This window comes from Pipistrellus kuhlii, unplaced genomic scaffold (genome assembly GCF_014108245.1).
Source record: "Pipistrellus kuhlii isolate mPipKuh1 unplaced genomic scaffold, mPipKuh1.p scaffold_m20_p_9, whole genome shotgun sequence".
Classification (NCBI taxonomy): domain Eukaryota; kingdom Metazoa; phylum Chordata; class Mammalia; order Chiroptera; family Vespertilionidae; genus Pipistrellus; species Pipistrellus kuhlii.
The window spans coordinates 31,936,727-31,958,634 of NW_023425595.1; the positions used below are offsets into that span (position 1 = coordinate 31,936,727).

General features: G+C 45.3%; 1 protein-coding gene across 13 annotated transcripts in view; it reads right to left on the reverse strand.

Moving 5' to 3' along the window:
* The window catches only part of STIM1 (stromal interaction molecule 1), a 169,305-nt gene extending 158,071 nt beyond the window's left edge, over positions 1-11,234 (reverse strand). For 5 of the 13 annotated variants that reach the window (XM_036427960.2, XM_036427962.2, XM_036427963.2 and 2 more), the window contains exon 1: positions 10,450-11,231. In XM_036427960.2, the coding sequence (XP_036283853.1) occupies positions 10,450-10,588 (139 nt within the window). In that variant the 5' untranslated portion in view covers positions 10,589-11,231. Of the gene's footprint in view, positions 1-10,449 lie in introns of all 13 variants that reach the window. The other 8 variants (XR_004986280.2, XR_004986279.2, XM_036427961.2 and 5 more) reach the window with 4 other exon arrangements.
* Positions 11,235-21,908: the final 10,674 nt, after the last annotated feature.

Genomic DNA, 21,908 nt, shown 5'->3' on the forward strand with positions numbered 1-21,908 from the left:
ACAGAGAGGAAGAGAGAGGGATAGAGAGTTAGAAACATCGATGAGAGAGAGACATCGATCAGCTGCCTCTTGCACATCCCCCACCGGGGATGTGCCCACAACCAAGGTACATGCCCCTGACCGGAATCAAACCTGGGACCCTTCAGTCCACAGGCCGACGCTCTATCCACTGAGCCAAACCGGTTTTGGCCCCTTCAACTCTCTTTAAAAATCAATGAGAAAATATCCTTGGGTGAGAATTAACAAAACAAACAAACAAAAAAACTAAAAACAACAACAACAACAACAACAAGGAGTTGGGAGGCAGGATTAGAAATTAAAATGAAAAGCTAGCTTAGTATTGGGCCTAAGACAGGGGAAGAGTACAGAGGGAGGGGCCATATCAAAAGAAGTACAAAAAAGACTCTACAAGACTCTAGGAGACAAAGAAAAGCTAAGACTAGCATGTCAAATTCACAGCCTGCGGGCTGAATGTGGCCTCAAATGAATATTTTTGCAGCCCAGCCAATATAATGGTATGTAAGAAACGTTTCAATAAAAATTTTGTAACTGAATTTTTACAATATCCTGTTATACATAATAGAGACCCAGTGCATGAAATTCATGCATGGGGTTGGGGGTGGGGGGGTCCCTCAACCCAGCCTGCACCCTCTGAGACGGTTCCCAGTGATCCCTGCTCTCCTGATATTCATGCCCTTGTATAATCCCTTCACTTTTTTTTTCTTTTGTTATTGATTCCAAAGAGGAAAGAAGAGGGAGATAAAAACATCAGTGATGAGACAGAACCACTGATCAACTGCCTTCTGCACGCCCCACACTGGGGATGGAACCCACAACCCAGGCACGTGCCCCGACTGGAAATTGAACTGGCAACCTCTTGGTTCCTGGATGGATGCTCAACCGTTGAGCCACACCAGCCTGGCCTTTCACTTTGAGTGTGGGCTAACCTTAATGATTTGCTTCTAACAAAAAGAATATGGCAGAAATTGTGGTATATCAATTACAAAATCAGATAATAATAAAAAAAGACTATAACTTCCATCTTGAGCACTCTCATTCTCTCTTGGATCATTTGTCATAGGGGAAACCAACTATCATGTCATGAGGCAGTCCAATGGAGAGGCCCATGTAGCAAGGGACCAAGGCCTGCCATTCAATCACATAAATAAACTTAAAAGCAAATTCTCCTTCAAGTTGAGCCTTCAATGCCAGCCTAATAGCTTGCCTACAACCTCATAAGAGACATTGAGCCAGAGGCACCCAGCTAAGCAGCAACCAGATTTCTAACCCACAGAAACTGTGAGAAAATAAATGTTTATTATTTTAAGCTTCTAAGTTTTAGGATAATTTGTTATGCACCAACATAGATGGGGACCATGCCCATCTGGTAAGACCTTTCAAGCCTGCAGTTAAAGGAAAGGGGTATGGACCCGAAATAAAGTCAAAGACTAGCATCCATACTTTATCATCAGCTTCCCTCTGGCCTAGAGTAAGCCTTGATTAAAAGCCTAGTTTGACCACACCCAGAGTAAAGCAATGGACCTGTAGCAGGCTCAGAGAAGCAACTACATAGAGGTGCTGCCATAAGCCAACACTCATCCTGACTGAGGCTTTTCAGCACACAAAAGCAAAGTTTGAAAGGACCCAACTGTCCCTAGTTGTGCAGTAGTTTGGAGTTATAAAACCCTTTTACCATATAAATTATCTCATTTGAGCCTCACTACAAATTTATTCATTAAGGTTATTCCCTTTCTACAAATGAAAAAACTAAGGCTGAGAGAAACCAAATGAGTTCCCCTCCACTAGATCCACAGCTAATAAGGAAAGGAACTAAAACTCTGATGCTCCCCTAAATTCAGTTACTATATTTATGTCTGATGGCTGTGGCCAGCTCAGACCCTTCTGCAAACCAAAGCCAATCATCTCACTTTACATCTAGGCTCCTATTCAGCCCACCCGCTCCTTTCCCCACTACATGTAATAAAATAAGACAATTTTCCAGCTACTCATAACTGCAGTCTCTTGGTAATGACCACAATGAGAAGGGTCTGGTTACTTTAAAATATTAGACAAACTTCTTCCAAGTAAAGTGAGACTGCTGGACCCAAAGTGATCTGGATGGTTTTTCTTAACAAAGACAAATGAGACATTCTAAAACAGTGAACTTTTTAAGTAAATGAAGCTTATTCCTTCAACTTTACCTAACCCTTTCCAAAGAAATATTTTTTAACTTCTAACCAAGTGCCTAGTAAACTAGTAAACTATAGTAGAATTGGAACCAAACAATAAGTATCCTTCAATTTAGTTCTACAAACTTTAAAGGATTATAAAGTACACTACATGCCAAGCCTTGTGCTAGAAGGAGCATATGGAGCATCAAGGAAGGCAGGCACATACACAGATAATTCCAACAACATGGTATGGTAGGTAAGACTGTAGACTCTGCCACCCTCCAGAGCAGCACTTTGTGATAGGAAACGAGACTTTTCTTACACCTTTGTTAACACAGCTATCTCCAGACCACTGAGCCTATAGAGTCCCAATGCCAGGTCAATGAGCAACACATCAACAGGTAATCCTATATAATAAAAGGTTAATATGAAAATTGTCCCATCAGGCGGAAGTTCGACCAATCGGGAATTAGACATGCACTGACCACCAGGGAGCGGTGTGGAATATGGCAGGCCTTGGTGACATGGCACTGGCAGCAGGCGGCAGTGGAGGCACTGCCAGTTCCAATGGGCCCCAATAAGAGTGAGACCATGGCGGGATGGTTGAGCAGGTGAGCAGGCAGCGCCAGGCCAAGACAGGTGCAAAGGGAGGCCCCGGCCAGCAGCCAGCAGCTGCTAGGGAATCTACCCATGCACGAACTTCATGCTCTGGGCCTCTAGTCTCTATATATAAAAGCCTAAGTGACCATTACGACTGGTTGTTCGATCATCCAGTCACTATGATGCACACTGTCCACCGGGGGGCAGATGCTCAATGTAGGAGCTGCCCCCTGGTGGTCAGTGTGCTCCCACAGCCAACCTCCCGTGGCTGGCCAACCTTCTGCTGTCCCTCTCCCAGGCTGACGAGCCCCAATCAGCCATGATCACCAGCCAGGCTGAGAGACCCCGCCCATGCACAAATTCATGCACCAGGCCCCTAGGGTATTTGATTTTAAAAAAACAACAACTGCCAGGACCAGTTTGGCTCAATGGATAGAGCATCGGCTTGGGGACTGAAGAGTCCCGGGTTCGATTCCGGTCAAGGGTATGTACCTTGGTTGCGGGCAGATCCCCAGTAGGGGGTGTGCAAGAGGCAGCTGATCGATGATTCTCTCTCATTGATGTTTCTAACTATCTCTCTCCCTTCCTCTCTGTACAAAATCAATAAAATATATTATAAATAAATAAATAAATAAATAAACAAACAACAACAAAAAACAGCAAGGGCTTGGTACACAGATCTTCAGAGTTATCGTTCTGATCTTGCCACTTTCCAGCTATGTGACACAAATATTTTCAACTATAAATTCTTCATCTTTAAAATGGGCATAATAATTAAAACAGTCCTAACTACTTCCAAAGTAAAGGATAAAATAATAGATTGAAATGTATAAACAGCCGAAACTGATTTGGCTCAGTGGTAGAGCGTCGGTCTGCGGACTGAAAGGTCCCGGGGTTCGATTCCGATCAAGGGTATGTACATTGGTTGCGGGCACATCCCCGGTAGGGGGTGTGCAAGAGGCAGCTGGTCAATGTTTCTCTCTCATCGACATTTCTAGTTCTCTATCCCTCTCTCCTCCTCTCTGTAAAAAAAAAAAAAAAAAAAAAAAAAAATCAATAATATATATATATATATATATATATATATATATATATATATATGTGTGTGTGTGTGTGTGTGTGTGTGTGTGTGTGTGTGTGTGTGTGTTTTTTAATGTATAAACAGATCTGAGTTTGGATGAAAATATAAAGTGCAACCAAAACCGGTTTGGCTCGGTGGATTCAGACAGACCCTTGATTCAAGCTTTCCAACAAACTTTTAAAAGAAGTTTAAGCCTAGGGACAATAAAAACTGAGATAAAGTACAACCCTTCTCCCTTTTTCTATAAAAAGCTTATACTCATGAGAGAACAAACATATACAATGTATTAGTGTTACAAAAGAGATTTATACAAAGTGTCCTGAGGGTATTAGAAGAAAGCTTTGTACTGTTATTATTTTATTTCTTTTTTTTAATATATTTTATTAATTTTTTACAGAGAGGAAGGGAGAGAGATAGAGAGCTAAAATCGTCATCTCTTGCACACCCCCTACCGGGGATGTGCCCGCAACTAACGTACATACGTACATGCCCCTGACCGAATCGAACCTGGGACCTTTCAGTCCGCAGACCGACTTTCTACCACTGAGCCAAACCAGTTTCGGCTTATTTCTTAAACTATTATGGGTACATGGGTATTAATATATTATCCTTTATACTATGTTGTATATCTTAAATATTTCATAATATTTTTTATCAGCAGTAACAAAAAGGAAAGCTCTGTTGGAGGCCCAGTTTGGTATCTTTCTCTTGCCCTAAAAGTCTTCCAGCCACAGCTACTGTGTTTCCTGGAGAATCATTTCCCACAAAGGAAAACGGACCACAGAAAGCCCCTGAAGTCACTCAGCAACGTATGTCAAAGATACTCAGCAGGAAATGAAGGGCCTCTTGGGGCTCAAACCCAAGTCCTGTGGAGATCTCAGAAACCACACCCCTCTAAAGGACCCCATCATTTCCTTGCCAGATAGAGTTCTTAATGTGAAGTTCTTAATGCTCCACATTCCTAAGGTGCCCATGGGTAGAATTCAGGGGCACCTGTGAATATGGATGAGAAAGAAATTATATCTTTATTTTCAATATTCTCTTCTTGAAAGTTAACATTTCCTTTAATTACATATTGTAAGCAACCAACTACAATATTATAAGTAGTACCTATGATTTTTGTCACCAATAAAAATTATAGTCATTTTCATGTCACATTACATTGTTGCAGATATCTTAAAATATTATTTACACTCCTCATTACTTCAAAACTAGGGCAGTTATTAGATCTGCTGTTAGATCACACATGACTGCAGCCTTCCTGTCTATGCGCCCTCATGCGAGGCAGCTGGCCAACTATGAAGCAACTCTGCCCAGTGATTGTTCAGCCACCAAACAGTGAGACCCCTCATGTGCTTACAGTGGTGATAGAGACATCTAAGACACTTCCATTTCCCCCATTCTTCCCCAAGTCCAATCACTCCCTCCTGGTTCTCTTCAGCCTGTGCCTTACCCCTCCTTCCAAGAAGCCCTCCCCACAGAGCTCACTTAACCCTTAATCTATATACTGTACAGTACCTGGTTTTGAGTTTCATTAAGCCTGTGCATTATGTTGTATTTAATAATCTCTAAATATATATACCTATATCTGCACCCCAATCCCAGATTTAGACTTCTTTATTTTTTTCTTATTTCTTTATTTTGTTGTTGGTTTTTTTGTGGGTTTTTTTTTTTTTAACTTGGATTTCTTTGGTAGCCCTGTGTTCCTTCCAAGATGCAAAGCAAGCAGTAAGCACTAGTTATGGGCTTATGTACTGAATAACCAATTGAGTCAAGGTCCCTGACTCAAATGTCTTAGTCTAGTTCTAATAACTCAGGTGGAACTTCTGTTTGATGCCTCTCTAGACATCAATTTCCTCATATGTATTTAAAAAAAAAAAAAAAAGTGGGTGTAACTAACTGATGTTTCCATCTCTTCGCTTTTTTGAATTAGGCAACTACTTTTTAGCTCCCCAAGGTCTAAGAAAACTTAAGGGAGAAACCGAAAAGCCTCCCCCCGCTAGCCCAGGCAGGGTTAGTCACTTGTTCCTCTGGGCTTCCCACCGCCTTCTGTATGCAGATACAAAACCTCTATTACAAAGTTTATCACAGAGTTTTGGGAAAGTGTATAATGTAGTGGTTTGGGGAGGTAGGGAGAAAAATCAGACTGTCTGGGTTCAAATTCTGGTTCTACTCCCTAATATTGCATAACCTCAGGCAAAAGTTACTTAACCTATTATTACATTTTCTCGCCTATAAAATGAGGCTAATACTAGCACACAGAATGACTAGAAAAATAAATGTTTGGAATAGTATCCAAAACTATTTTAGCAAGTACTAAAAAATGTTTGCTGTTATTATTATTGATGTTGTTAGTATCTTACCAGGCACTGGCTTCCTACTTTACTTTTTTAAAATATATTTTAAAAAATAATAATAATAAATAAATAAATGTATTTTTTATTGATTTCTTACAGAGAGGGAGAGAGATAGTTAGAAACATCGATCAGCTGCCTGCCTCCTACACACCCCCTACTGGGGATGTGCCCGCAACCAAGGTACGTGCCCTTGACCAGAATCAAACCTGGGACCTTTCAGTCCGCAGGCTGACGCTCTATCCACTGAGCAAAACAGGTTTCAGCTGGCTTCCTACTTTAGTTGGATCTCTGTCCTTCCATTCTCCATCTCACACTCTGTTTATATTTTTTCCCATGGCACTTACCACAATAAAATATACTTATTTATGTATTTATTTCCTATCTCCCCTCTAGAGAATAAACTTTATGAGGGCAGAGAACTTGTCTGTTTTGTTCAGCCTTAAATTCAACACCAAACATATTGCCTGGCCCAGAACAGGCACTTAAATAGCACAGGAGATGGCACTGTTCAATGTTTGCTAAATAAATGAACCTAGCTACAGGTGACTGTCAAAGCTGAGGCATGGGTGCAGATGACGTCCTAGCTACCCCAGGATTACTGTGACCCTCTCCCCAGCCTCCAATATTAGCCTCAGTCAAGCCCCACCCACCTGCTCTTGGCTCCAGTCCAGTTCCGGGAGCCACCCTCAGCTAAAATTAGCATAGCTACCAAGATGGCTAAGCCATTTATAACCTTGGAAGCAACAGCAACGAGCTGGGTGGGCAGGCAAGGCTCTGGCCTCCTACTCCATCGGGGTTTATTGAGAAGTCAGACTGCACTCCACAAACAACCTAGATGTCTGTCCTCCGAGGCTCTGTTCTAGCTACACTGAGTCAAACCACAGTTCCTGATTAGAGGTCCTCAGACCTCCAACACTAGCAGTTACAACTCCAGGCTTACCTGGGACCCCTCACACACGTTCTGCAGAAAACAGTTTCTAGAGACAGTGAGCCCTGAGATTCCAAGCATGAGTTCCAGGCCAGCTTCAGAAATGCAGGCCCCAGAGCAGCACAGCCAGGATAGATCTTTAATAAGAAAGTGACTTAGCATAGCTCAGGGTACAGGCATCAAAGAGCCAGGAGGTGACGGGAATGGCCCAATGAGAGGGCCTGCTATCAGGGCACCTGCCTTCCCTGCAGGGTCAGGCCTTTAGATGGGCATACACATCCAACAAGAGAAAAATTCCAATTCCCTCGTCCCTGCAGAAGACTCTCCAGAGTAGAAATGGCCGGGCCTTTTCTTCACTCTCTGCTGCAATCACCAGGGCCTGCCTCACTAATTCACCAGGAGAAAAGCAACATTCTCTTGGCCTTGCCAGTGCTCATTTAACAGGGCAGGGGTGAGATGATGGAAGTGGTCTAGGACTTAAGCATCAGAAAACCTGTCTATAAGACTGAGCACTGAAGTCAGATTCTTCCCCCAGTTTCTGCCCCACTTTCTAATAGGGCTATTGTGAGACTGTTATAAGAAAAATAGCTGTGTTATTGTAAAATATAAACTTCAGAGAACATATAAATTGGGTATGTTGAATCTGATTTAGAAAAGTGGCAGTTTTGCCGAAACCGGTTTGGCTCAATGGATAGAGCGTCAGCCTGTAGACTGAAGGGTCCCAGGTTCGATTCCGGTCCGGGGCATGTACCTTGGTTGCGGGTACATCCCCAATGGGGGGTGTGCAGGGGGTAGCTGATCGATGATTCTCTCTCTAATCAATGTTTCTAACTCTCTATCCCTCTCTCTTCCTTTCTGTAAAAAAATCAATAAAATATATTTAAAAAAGAAAAGTGGCAGTTTTAAGGGCAAGTAAACTCCTGTGTTCTAAAGATACAAAGGAACTGGAAAACCTACAAGATTCCTGGCTGCCCAAAAAACTTCTCCCCAAATCCTCTAGCTGAACCCATTCCACAAACCAATTCTTTGCAAAACTTAGTTCCTGTCTGAATCAGAGACAAACTTCCAGACAGGCCCAACGGGACAACCTGCCAGAACAATAGTGCTGGGGCCTCCAAGTTCCCACAAACCATAGCCATTCCCAACACCCAGGGTCTCTGAGACTTCCCTCCCTACAATTCAGTATTATTGTGACAGCAGAAACTAACTTCTGAATTGAGAGGAAGACCAAAAGAGAGGCCTAAGTGGTATAATCAACACATTAAGGCTTCTGAAATATGTTCTGTGAAAGATTGTCTCCATAACCTCAATTTGCGGGTGGTTCTGAAGGATGCTGGAATGTCTCTCACTTATCACCCCCCTTCACAAACAAATACAGCATATTCCAGGCAGCTAGCTAATACCTAGAATTCAAAATTTCATCCCGTTAGCTTGTGTCTAACCCAGTGGCCGGTAAACTCATTAGTCAACAGAGCCAAATATCAACAGTACAACGACTGAAATTTCTTTTTGAGAGCCAAACTTTTTTAACTTAAACTATATAGGTAGGTACATTGTTATTAACTTAATTAGGGTACTCTTAAGCTGGCCTTTGCTGAAAACTAAGGGGCCAAAGAGCCACATGTGGCTCTCGAGCTGCAGTTTGCCAACCACTGGTCTAACCTATAAAACACCTTCTCCCCACTCCCCAAAATATCGGTTTTATGTTAGGCACTCATATTTTAGGGTTAAAAAAGAACATATCAGTTATAAACAGGGATGTCACTGGAACAGCAGAGATGTTCCTTAGAGCTACTTCACAGTTTGACCTACATCTGCCTACCAATCGTTCCTTTTACAGTCCAATCAGAACAAAGCTTTGGGCCGAAACCGGTTTGGTTCAGTAGATAGAGCGTGGGCCTGCAGACTGAAGGGTCCCAAGTTCGATTCCAGTCAAGGGCATGTACCTTGGTTGCGAGCCCATCCCCAGTGGGGGGTGTGCAAGAGGCAGCTGATCGATGATTCTCTCTCATCGATGTTTCTAACTCTCTATCCCTCTCTCTTCCTATCTGTAAAAAGTCAATAAAAATATATTTTATAAAAAATTTTTTTTAAAAGAACCAAGCTTTGAGCTATGTTTCAGAGGCCAAGGAGACACCATATGCAGAAAAGGATTAATATGCAAGAAGGGCCTATCTTCAAAGCAACACCACAGTGCCACACTTGTATAGAGGGCAACCCTAACTTCACTTGGAACCCAGCCTTTGGGGTACCTGGAATCACACACAACCCAGTCAAAGAAATTAAAAGGGGGTTTCCTAAGAAAGGGTCTCCCGCCAAAGCCAGCCTCTGAGTGCATCCGTGAAACTTCCCGGCCTGTTTCCTTTTCCTCCTTGCCATCGATGGTTATCCACTGAGCATCCTCTCACTGGAGCTGGCCCCCCTCAGAAAGAACCCAGCTATCAACTATCCCCACGCTGCAGCCCACTGCTTTGAGCAAAACACTGTGAGAGAAATAGAGAAAGAAAGGAGAATTCCTTCTCATCCTTGTAAAAAACAAATGCATTTTTAAAGGGCTCTTTTATTCTGCTAGAAAACACCAGGGCTTGCGCTATCTGACAAGGCTCCATGAGTACACAGGGAAAACCAGGACAGAACAAAAATATCACAGAATCCCCACCCTCACCCGCCAGAACAAACAGAGGTCAACAAGTGGTCCCAGAAGTCTACTGCTGGTGCCCGTGTTGAGGGAAGGCCATCTAAATCCCTTGCGGTAAATAGATTTTTAAAAATTCCATCTAAGGAATTGCCTTGTGTGTCACAGCTAATACCCAGCAGATTACCTAAGGGAAGGGAGGGACGAGGGTTCCCACACTTGTTGGAATAGGAAGGCACACCTGATCACACCGATGGAGCTGGCATAGCCCTGACTTTCCCTGCCCAACCCAAAGTAGCCTCAACCTCCGGGGGTTGCCAAGTGCGGAAAAAGCCAACAGCAGTAGACTTCCCGGCCCTGGCCATTCCTCCCGACAAATAGTCCTGGGAAAAGGGGTCTTGGGTTGCTGATTGGAAAGGCCACGGTGCCCCAAAGGCAGACCTTTCCTCCCTGCCAACTAAGACATCCTGAGGAGGGACGAGGAAAGTTGTTCAAGAGAGAAAAACCCATTAGCTAAGTCTCCTGGACGGGAAGAAGCCCCTGGACTACTGGGAACAGGCAGTGCCCTGTGTGAGTCCTTCGTCCAACGGCACCTGTAGAAAACGAGTTCAGCTTGCCCATTGGGGCACCTCGGTTCCGAGTCAAAACCCCCGGCCCGGCCGGTGGCACAGCCTTACCTTCTGCAGTGGACTCCTCACTAGTGGCCGCCGGGCCGGCTGCCGCCGCCTTCTCGCTGTGGATGTGGCTGAGGCTCTGGCCATGGTGCAGGAGGAGCCCGCAGAGGAGCCACAGGGCGAGACGCGCGCACAGACCCATGGCTCGGGGTCTCCGTCAGCATGCGCCCAACGGGGGGGGGGGCCCAGGGGTGAAGCCGGGGGAGCCCGGGAGCGCGGCCGTCGGTCCTGGAACTCCAGGCAGGATGCCCTCGAGGCGCCGCAGCTGTCCAGGCAGGCACTCGAGGGCCTGCCTCCTCCGGCAGCCAAAGGTCAAATGCTCCAAGTTTGGGCTCGGAAGGAGAGGGCCGTCGCCTCGGGTCCAACGGCGGGTCCGCCGGCGCTGGGGCGGCCTGAGCGCCCAGTGTGCTCGGGCCGCTTCCGGAGAGTTTGGACGGGGTGGCCGCCGACCGGGCCGCGGTCAGCTCCGCAGCGGGCTACACCCCTGAGGGAGGGAGCGGGCGGGCGGGCGGAATCTCCCGCGAGCAGGGGAGCGGAGGGGGTGGGGGGGGAAGCCGGGGGAAGGAGGGGGGCACCTGGCCTCGCCCCGCCGAGGAGGGGCGATGGGCGATCGGCACCGGCTGCGGAGCGCGCAGGCCCCCGCGGGCGCGGGCGGCGCTGGGATCCCAGGCCTCCTAGGCCGAGGTCAGCGCCCCCGCCCGGTCCCGTGCCCAGGCGGCCGGCGGAGCCCAGGTTCAGCAGGCGGACGCGCACGGGCCGGGCCCGGGACAGCGGCTCCCGGGAGGCGGACGGGCGGGCGGCGCGGGGCGGGGCGGGGCGGGCCCGGCGGGCGGGGGCGTGCTCTCCCACCGGCCCGCCCCGCGCCGCCCGGCCCCCTGCGCAGCCCGGCCCGCCCCTGAGCTCCGTTTATCCCGGAATAGGCTGTTGGGGGCACCCACTGGGCGCCTCTACCTAATCCCCTGGCCCCCGGCCCGCGCTCGCCTCCGCTGGGACCCCTCTTTCCCCGACCGGAGCCTCTCCCGCGCTAACCGTCCGCGGGCGGGCGGGCGGGCGCCTGACACGCAGTGGCTCAGGTAACCCAGGCCTACGGCGGTGGCAGGAGCTGCCCCCCTGCCCGGATCTCCGGGCCTCAGTGCTGCTCCACTCGCCGCAGCTCTCGAGCCGGGCTGGACAGAGGCCGGCGGCACAGAGACTGCCGCCCGGGGCTGCTGAAGGAGACAACGGCCACTCGGGTTCGGCCTGGGGTGCGCTCCCAGCCCCCCTACTCAGAGCCGGCTTTCTAAGCTCCGCCCCCCGCCGCGCCTCGCAGCCAATCGGCTTCCGCCTCTCTGCAGCTTAGGAACCCGCGCAGGTCGTCACCCGTGTGCAGCGGCCCCTGGCGGGCAAATCTGGGTACTGCCGGTAGAGCACGAGCTCCTGGAAGGCCCTACCCCTTTGCAGAGAAAGGGTTGGGGAGTAAAGCAAAGACCCGCCCCAGGGGACGCCCATTAGGGACTGCCAGAAAAGCGAAAGTCCAAAGCACTAGAGGTAAAATTGCACATCACATCCCTTAAATCTCGGCTAAAGAGCCCAATCTGCCTTCCAGACCCCTCCCTGCCTCATCCAAGCTAAGTTGGATGCCCTTCCTTAACTTTCCTATCTGCCTCTTAAGTCCCCTCCCCTTTGAGGTTTTTGTGAGTAGGGCCTGTAGCTGGTTCTTGCCTGCACCTCACACTCCCAGCTCTCTTTGTCACTTGAAGGAAGTGTTAGGGGCCTGAGAATGAGTGCCCCAGTGAAGGGAGAGCTGCTCCTGGGCCTCCTTTTAGCAGAGCCTGCACTTCCTGTTCTCTTCTCAAGTATGCTGTCAGCAAATCTTTACAGAAACCTGTTCTGTGCCCTACCCTGTCCTTGGCACCGGAGCCAGGGGGAGGAATTAGGCCCAGTCCCTCCTCTGACTGACAGTGCTAAGCTAACTACCTGTTCTGAGCAAGCCCACCAAACCTGGAACAGGGATTTGCCCAACAGCTGCCTGGCTTAAGAGTTAGATTGTTGATATAAAAATACATGTCTAACGTCATCTACTACCACTCTCCCTAAGCTCCAGTCACACTGACCTTGTTTAAGTTCCTCAAACACATAGAACCTAACATTTGTATCTGCTGTTGCTTCTGTTTGAAACACTCCTTCCCAACTCCTCCTATAGCTGGCCTCTCATAGAGTTCAAGGTCTCCTTTTCTGAAACTCTTAACTCTGACCACTCCCTTTAATCCAGAATTGAGCCATACACGTCTGCCTCCCCCTAACCCAGTGGTCGGCAAACTAGCTCATGAGCCACATGCAGCTCGTGAGCCACCATTTGCCACTCTGTTGACTAATGAGTTTGCTGGCCACTGCCCTCACCCATAGGACTGTGAGTTTTCAGAGGTCAAGGGCTGTTCCTTATTCATTTCTGAGGAAAAGGATGCATTCATGGGCCCTGCACATAGTAAGTTGACATGAGTTAACCCATAAGATCAATCACATATTTACTGCATAACAAATGTGTGCTGAGAAACTGCCCCTGACCTAGGTTCTAGTAGACCTATTCTCTGAGCCAGGGTCTTAAACTCAAATAGAAAAGCAGGCAGATAGGTAACACAATTGAGAGAAGTAGGTGAGAGTATAGGAAGTGGTGGGGATCATGGCATATAGGAAAGCAGGCAGGAAGGTAGGCTCAGTATTGCTGGATCATCTTTAAGAGAAGATGAAAAACCAGAATTTTTTATATTCCCCTCTTTTTTTTTTTTTTTTTTTTTTTAGTATTAACAATTCCTTTTTAAACGTGTAAGCCATACAAAACACATCTGCAGCCTGAAACACTCAGACTGCTAGTTTGTCACATCTGTGTAAGCAAACCCATCTGCCTGTTCACTCATTTGTCTAAGAGAACACAGAATAATAAAGGAAAGGAAAGCATGCTTACAACTTCCTTTAAGTTCAACCGCATCATTTCTCTTAGCTGCCACATGATTTCTTTGGGGTTATGGGCCCATAACCCATTTGGTACAAAGAGCCTAGAGGCAGGAAGTAAGGGTCTGTTACCATTTCACATCAATATCTTGAATCTTTTAGAACCTGTTGCATTTCCTGTGAGGCTAAAATGGTGTCTGGGACTTTAAAAAAATAGAATTAACATATGATCCAATAACTCCATTTCTATGCATATAATGCCCAAAAAATTAAAAACAGGGTCTCAAAAAGATATTTGTATACCCATGTTCATAGTAGCTATGAACTATTCACAATAGCCAAGAGATAGAAGCAACCCAAGTGCCTACAGAGAGATGAATGGATTCTTAAAACATTATATATACATACAGTAGAATATTATTCAGCCTTTAAAAAGAAGGAAATTCTACATGCTACTATGTGGATGAACCTTCAGGACATTATGCTAAATGAAATAAGCCAATCACAAAAGACAGATACTATGTGATTCCACTTATACAAGATAACTACCATGTTTCCCCGAAAATAAGACCTACTTACAGGTTTCCTTCTGAGTGAAATATAAGGCATCCCCCCGAAAATAAGGCCCCCCTAGGCTAAACATGAGAATTTGGTCCACTGATTCTGAAAGAATGGAGTTACAAAAAATTCACCAGGAAATTGAGGAATTGGATTGTTATGATGATGTTCCAGAAGGTGATGACATGATTGTCATTGAATAAATGAGTAAATTCTTGATACTGTAGGATTGACAGTTTGTCTGGTTTGTGTTGACAACTACTGTACTACCGTACCGTATACAGGTAATAAATTTCCTTTATTTTCATTTAACAATAAATGTGCACCATATTCTTCTTCATGGAAAAATAAGACATCCCCTGAATATAAGCCTTAGCTCATCTTTGGGAGCAAAAATTAATATAAGACACTGCCTTATTTTCGGGAAAATGGGGTAGAATAGTAAAATTCACAGATACAGAAGGTAGGATAGTGGTTGCCAAGGGTTGGGGGCAAGGGAGCATAGGAAATTGTTTAATGGCTATAGTTTCAGTTTTGCAAAATGAAAAGAGTTCTAGAATAGGTTGCAAAACAAAGTGAATGTCACTAACATGACTGAACTGTACATTTAAAAATGATTAAGATGGTAAATTTTAATGTTATATGTATTTTACCACAATGAAAAATAGTGTCTGAGCCCTGACCGGTTTGGTTCAGTGGATAGAGCGTCAGCCTGCTGACTGAAGGGTCCCAGGTTTGATTCCAGTCAAGGGTATGTACCTTGGTTGCAGGCACATCCCCAGTAGGGGCTGAACAGGAGGCAGCTGATCAATGTTTCTAACCCTCTATACCTCTCCCTTCCTCTCTGTAAAAAAATCAATAAAATGTATTTTTTTTAAATAGTGTCTGGGAGCCAAAAACATGGTCTGGACAACAGAAGGAACATTCTGATCTCCTCTCTGCCTCCAAAATCATGATGTGACAACAGAAAATTCAGTTCCTCTCTGGATCTCAGTCTCCCCAAATATAGGATGAGTAGGTACCCGATTATAGATCCAGTTCAGTTTTAAAAATTCACAAGATAGGAACATCCTGAGACCTCATGGATCTCCCTGGATCGGAAGCTGTGACTCTCATCTCAGTAGCCCCTCGTGAGATTGTAACCTCTGCAAGAAGAGAGCTTTTTATTTGTGATCTCTCTGTCTTTTTACAAACCATACACTAAGCCTTTAACATGTGCCAGGTGTATCTCCCTTGAATCACCCTTCTGGCTTTGCTCATAATATTCTACAGACGTTGGTTAAATCAAATTGGATAAACAATTCTCATGCTTCTATTCCATAATTTTCAAAAGTTTTCATATCTATTATCTCATTTCCTCCCTCACAAGAACTCTGCTAGATAAGACAGAGGCTATACTCATTTTACAAATTAAAAAACCGAGGCAACCACTCTTTCTTTTTGGGATTTCCTCTCCATCCTAAAAGTATCAGCTCAGCTGAAACCGGTTTGGCTCAGTGGTAGAGTGTCGGTCTGCGGACTGAAAGGTCCCAGGTTCGATTCCGGTCAGGGGCATTTACGTTGGTTGCGGGCACATCCCCGGTAAGGGGGTGTGCAGGAGGCAGCTGGTCGGTGTTTCTCTCTCATCGACGTTTCTGGCTCTCTGTCTCTCTCCCTTCCTCTCTGTAAAAAATCAATAAAAATATATTTAAAAAAAAGTTTCAGCTCAAGTGAAATAAAAGCATTCATGTTTTGACCAATAGTGACAGCCTTGCATGAACCAGAAGATATTAGTTTAAAAAGAAAAGAAAGGAAAAAAAAGACCCAGTACCTTCCCTGACTTTCCCTGTCTCTGCTACACCACTTAGAATGCTTATATAACTGGATTGTTATTACCTCTTAAGTATCTATTTTAGCCCCTGAGCTCATCCAGGACTGTGTTTCATTCATCTTTATGTTCTTCCAGGCTAGGACTTTACCTGGTACTTAATAAAAGTGAATAATGAGTGATGTGTGTTCTGTACAGCAGCCTAGCTGTCCTTCCTGTACATTACAGGGTTTCTGGATACCAATAGCTTTCATTTGGAAAGTGAATCTTCAGCAGAAGTGTAAGAGTCCTAAATCTCTGGCTCTGAAAAATGTAAGAATCTCTGAGTCCAGGTTGTGTTATCCGTGGAGCTCCCTGGTGTCCAAAAACGGCAAGTACAGCTAGCTCTCACTGAGAAGCTGCCAGACTCGGGCAGGACAGGGAACAGGGAAAGAGATTTTGGCTTCTAACAACCCTTCCCAGGCTAGTTTCACAGAATCAGTTCCAGAGTCTTACTGCCAATGTTCACTCATTCATTTCACATCTGCTGACCACCTGTTCGTAACAACCCAGTTCCTACCCTCAAAGAGCTCAGTTTTTAGAAGAGTAACTGGTACTTGTGGATAATGTCTTGAAAGGAGTTGGTGCAGGGGCAGGTGAGGGGGCGCAGAAGAGGAACAAGTAGCTGCCTAAAGCAGTCAGAAAGGCTTGTCCATAGATGAGGATGAAGGGTCCTGGAATTAGACTGCTTAGATTCACATCCTGGCTATGCTGTGGGACTGTGCAAAGCGAGTTGCTCCTGAACACCCCAGGGCTGAAGAAGAAGGAATGTCTCAGAGGGAATTATGCCAGGTGACCTGGGTACCACCTGGTTTGGAAAACCTCAAAGATGCAAAGCTGTCCCTGAGGGGAATAAGACAACTACTGTCTGCTTGGGAGAAGGGACTCTCGTGGAAGATAGGGCATATCCTTGGTCCCTCCTCCCGCTATCCAGTTAGGTTCTTGGAGAGAATCAGGAACAATGGATCAGAGGATGCTACTCTAGAATTTGGTTTCATTTGTCACTTCCCCTGTTCTTTCTCTGCCATCTCTTGTCTTGCCCCTCATTTTCCCATGTCACAAAATGGGACATCAGGCTGTCTTTAGGGACAGCAATGAAGGGCACACTTCTGCTTCTACTCTTCAGAAAGTCTGAGAGAGGGAAGAGCAGGGAATACAGAGCAGTCCCAAGAGGTGAGGTCCCCAGAACCACATCAGAGTCAAAGGAGATCTTTGATTTTGGGTTAGCCTAAAGAGGCTGGGACTAGGATGAAGCAGAAAACCCTTATGGGCCACTGGTGAACTATAGGACTGAGCAGGGGTGAGATCAGTGCAGGGCCCTTCTCCTCCTCTCTGTCTTCACCCTGCTCTTGTAGGAGAACCGAGCCAGTTTTAGCATTTTTGACCTTGAGAAAGAAGGAAGAATTGGCGAGGGGGAAGAACCTGAGAACATCATGGGCATTTGGAGAAATTAACTAATGTTCATTTGTTACTAGTATACCCTGGGCAATCTGCAGCTAGATGCTTGTATTATTTCATTTAATCCTCACAATTCCGCAAAGCACACAGTATTGCCATTCTCATTTTAAAACAAAGCAAAAGAACTCTGTTCTATGCTTTTATACTTGTGTATGATTACCTGTTTAAGAGCTGTCTCCCTGGCTTCTGGCTCTCACAGCCACTGCAGTGCATTGAGCCCCGTAGAGACAGTGCAAGGGCAAGTGCAAGTCGGATGGGCACTGAGCCACTCTGTGCTTGCTGAGGAAAAATAATTAAAGATGGGAAAAGAGATCCTAAGAAGCCAAGAGGCAAAATGACATCATGCTTTTTGTTTTGTTTTTGATAATCCTCACCGGAGGGTATTTTTCCATTGATTGGAAGGGAGAGAGTGGAAGGGAGGGGGAGAAACAGAGAGGGAGAGACATCAATTGGTCTCTCCCACGTGTGTTCGGACCAGGGCCAGGGATAGAGCCTGCAACAGAGGTGCATGCCCTTGATCAGAATCGAATCTGGGACTCTTCTGTCTGCGGATGAATGCTCTGTCCCTGTGGTCGGCAAACTGCGGCTTGCGAGCCACATGTGGCTCTTTGACCCCTTGAGTGTGGCTCTTCCACGAAATACCTCAGCCTGGGCGAGTCTATTTTGAAGAAGTGGCATTAGAAGAAGTTTAAGTTTAAAAAATTTGGCTCTCCAAAGAAATTTCAGTCGTTATACTGTTGATATTTGGCTCTGTTGACTAATGAGTTTGCCGACCACTTCTCTATCCATTGAACCATCACACGTTTTTTGCGTGCACACTTGCCAGGAGGAGCACAAGCAGAAGCACTCAGATGCTTCAGTCAACTTCTCCGAGTTTTCTAAGTGCTTAGAGAGGTGTGAGACCATTTGTGCTAAAGAGAAAGGAAAAATTAGCCTAGACCGGTTTGGCTCAATGGATAGAGCGTCGGCTTGGGGACTGAAGGGTCCTCGGTTCGATTCCGTCCTGGGTTTGATTCCGGTCAAGGGCATGTACCTTGGTTGCGGGCATATCCCCAGTAAGGAGTGTGCAAGAGGCAGCTGATCGATGACTCTCATCGATGTTTCTAACTCTCTACCTCTCTCCCTTCCTCTCTGTACAAAATCAATTAAAATATATTTTCAAAAAAAGAGAGAGAGAAAAGAAAATTTGAAGACATGGCAAAGGCAGACAAGGCCCATTATGAAAGAGAAATGAAAACTTATATTCCTCCTAAAAGAAAAACAACAACAAAAAAAAGTTTTAAGGATTTCAATGCACCCACGAGACCTCCTTTTTCTTGTTTTGTTCTAAGTGTTGCCCAAAAATCAAAGGAGAGCATTCTGGCTTACCCATTGGTGATGTTGTGAAGAAGGCGGGAGAGATGTGGAATCACACTGCTGCGGGTGACAGGCAGCCTGATGAGAAGACAGCTGCTAAGCTAAAGGAGAAGTACAAAAGATATTGCTGCACACTGAGCTAAAGGAGAGCCTGACGCAGCAAAAAAGAGTTGTCAGGCTGAAAGGGCAAGAAAAAGGAAGATGAGGAAGTTGAAGAGGATGAGGAGAAGAAAGAGAAGGAGAAGGAGAAGGAGGACGAGGAGGAGGAGTAAGTTGGTTCTAGCACAGTATTTTTATTGTCTATAGAGCATGTGTCCCACCTCGGGACAGAACTCACTCCTTCTAAAGAAAAAAAGAATTGAAATGTGAGCATGTGTAACATTTGTTTTTAAACTGTAGAGTGTCTTTTCTTGCATAGTTAACCCACTTCCGAATGTGCCTTTAGATAGCCCTGTCCTGGTGGTGTTTTCAATAGCCACTAACCTTGCCTGCTACAGTATAGGACCTATAAACTGGCATGGAAATTTAAAGCAGGTTCTTGGTGCACAGCACAAATTAGTTATATATGGGGTGGTAGTTTTTATATCTTCAATTGTCTCTAATGCAACTTACATAAAATAATTGTTGTTCTGTCAATTGAATACCACTTTTTAATTGCCAACAAAAAAAATGGCAACTGTTTTGTTTGACATTTTGAATGCTTCTCAGTAAGTATTGATATAATTTTTTATTAGAAAAAAAATCTATTTTCTTTGCCAGTTATGTCAGGATAGGGACTTGTCTATGTTTTCACGCCTGCATCCTTTGTGTGACACTATACCTGGCCCGGAAAAGATTTTCAATAAATGTGTGTTCAAGAAATGAAATAGTGTGGTCCTTTTGATTGACTTGTCAAAGGTCACGATGTAAGCTGTACAATCAGGATTTGAATCCTGAGCTATTTGGCTCCAGAATCTGTCTGTGATCTCTCTATTCTACCCCAACAAACTGCTTTCATATGGTGTCTCACTTCTAATAGTCCCAATGTGGTGTCCTTGTCTCTCAGCTGCTTGTGAGCACAAAGAGCTCACCTATTCTGGGAAAGCAAGTGAGAGAGCAGGAAGCAGCAGCAGCCCTTGGGGGTTGTGCTCTCCTTCTACCCTCTTCAGCTGAGTGCCTCCCTTTCCAATAAGCCTTTGCAAACAGTCTCATCTGTCTACCTGTCTCCCTCTCCTCTGACCTTATTGGCCCTTCCTATCTCTGTGCCATAAAAGTGGCTTCAAAACCACCTGGCCTCTGATGGTTTTATACATATTCGTGCTTTATTAAGACAATTTAATTCCTCAAACATATACTGAAGGCAGACGTGTGCTCAGGCTTGCCCGTACCAGGCCCAATGGGTGGACACAGAGATGAATCAGACACAACCTCAAAGGACTTACAGTCAGTGGGGAAGACAGACATTAGGTACAGATACAATTAACTAGAGCACAAAGCAAGATGACCTAACTAGTATGAAAGAACTATGAGCAATATGTTACATGCGTAATATGTTGATTACTTAATTATTATTTTGAAGAGTGTATCATAGGTCAGAGCTCAAAGATATTATCTGATTCAATCCCTTATTTTCCAGTGAAGGAGTCTTAGACCCAGAGAAGGGTGAGGCCTAACCTAATGTTTCCCTAGTCAGTCTGGCCAAGCCGAGACTAGACTTCAGGTCTTCTTGGTTTTGTTATTGTTGTTTGTGTTTTGTTAATCCTTACCTGAGGATATTTTTCTATTGATTTTTAGAAAGAGTGGAAGGGAAGGGAAGAAACAAAGAGGGAAACATCTATGTGAGAGAGACACATTGACCGGTTGTCTCCCGCAGGCACCCTGACCAGGATGGGGGATGGTACCTGCAATTGAGGTACATGCCCTTGACAGGAATTGAATCAGGGACCTGTCAGTCTCCAAGCCAATGCTCTATCCACTGAGCCAAACCATCTAGGGCAGACTTCAGGTCTTCTGAAGCCCAGCATAGGGCTCTTGTTCTCTGGTAGCTTTATATGCAGAAGTCTCGTATCCCACCAGACCATGGAACCTTCAAGGCCAAATCAAGTTCTCTGACCTAAGCAAGCTAAACCAAGGCCAGCCATGAGCTCAGGAAACACAGTCTGAAAACAGGCTGCCAATCCAGCCTTTTGGTCTACTGAATCTAACAGATATCCCACTTTTACCTCTATCCTTCTAAAATTGACTGTCTAGTATTTTTCACATAAAACTTTTTTTTTTTTTTTTTTTTTTTTTTTTTTTTTTAATGAGCTCTTTAGCCAAAACCAGTTTGGCTCAGTGGATAGAGCGTCAGCCTGTGGACTGAAGAGTCCCAGGTTCAATTCCGGTCAAGGGCATGTACCTTGGTTGTAGGCACATCCCCTGTGGGGGTGTACAGGAGGCAGTTAGTCAATGTTTCTCTCTCATCCATGTTTCTAGCTCTCTGTCCCTTTTCCTTCCTCTCTGTAAAAAATCAATAAAATGTAATTTTTAAAAAATGAGCTCTTTACCCAGAAAACTAGTATATAAATCTGATAAAAGTCAACCAACTCTGGTTGAAGGGAAGGGAGGCCAGAACTACACTATTTTCCTGCCCTCAAATCCTGGGAAGGGAACTCTAAGAACACAACTCAAAAACCTTTGTTCTGGGACATATTATTATAGTTTTTAATGGCTCATAGAAGTCATTGTACGAAGTGGTCCTCCACTGAACCCTGTCATTTATGAAAGTCAGTCTTTTCTTTCTTTCTTTCTTTCTTTCTTTCTTTTTTTAAAATATATTTTATTGATTTTTTTACAGAGAGGAAGGGAGAGAGATAGAGAATTAGAAACATAGATGAGAGAGAATCACCAATCAGCTGCCTCTTGCACACCCCCTACTGGGGATGTGCCCACAACCAAGGTATGTGCCCTTAACCAGAATTGAACCCAGGACCTTTCAGTCAGTAGGCCGACACTCTATCCATTGAGCCAAACTGGTTTCAGCTCACAGTCCTTTTTTCATCCTTAATGCCACCCACCAACCATGTGCTTCCATCAGGTTATGAGGGGAACCAGGTTTTTCCCTGGCACTCTGGGGAGGGGGGAAGAGAGCTCCAAACTCTGCGGGGGGGGGGGGGGGGGGGGCGCCCGCAAGTGAAGCTTCCCTAAAAGCAGCATGAAGGATGAATTAATCTACTCAGTCATTTACCAGCCTGAATCTGATAGGGGCTCTAACTTCACTGGGCCATACTCACTATCTACATGTACTACTGAGCACTTGAAATGTGTCTGGCCAAAATTCAGATGTACTGTTAGGTAT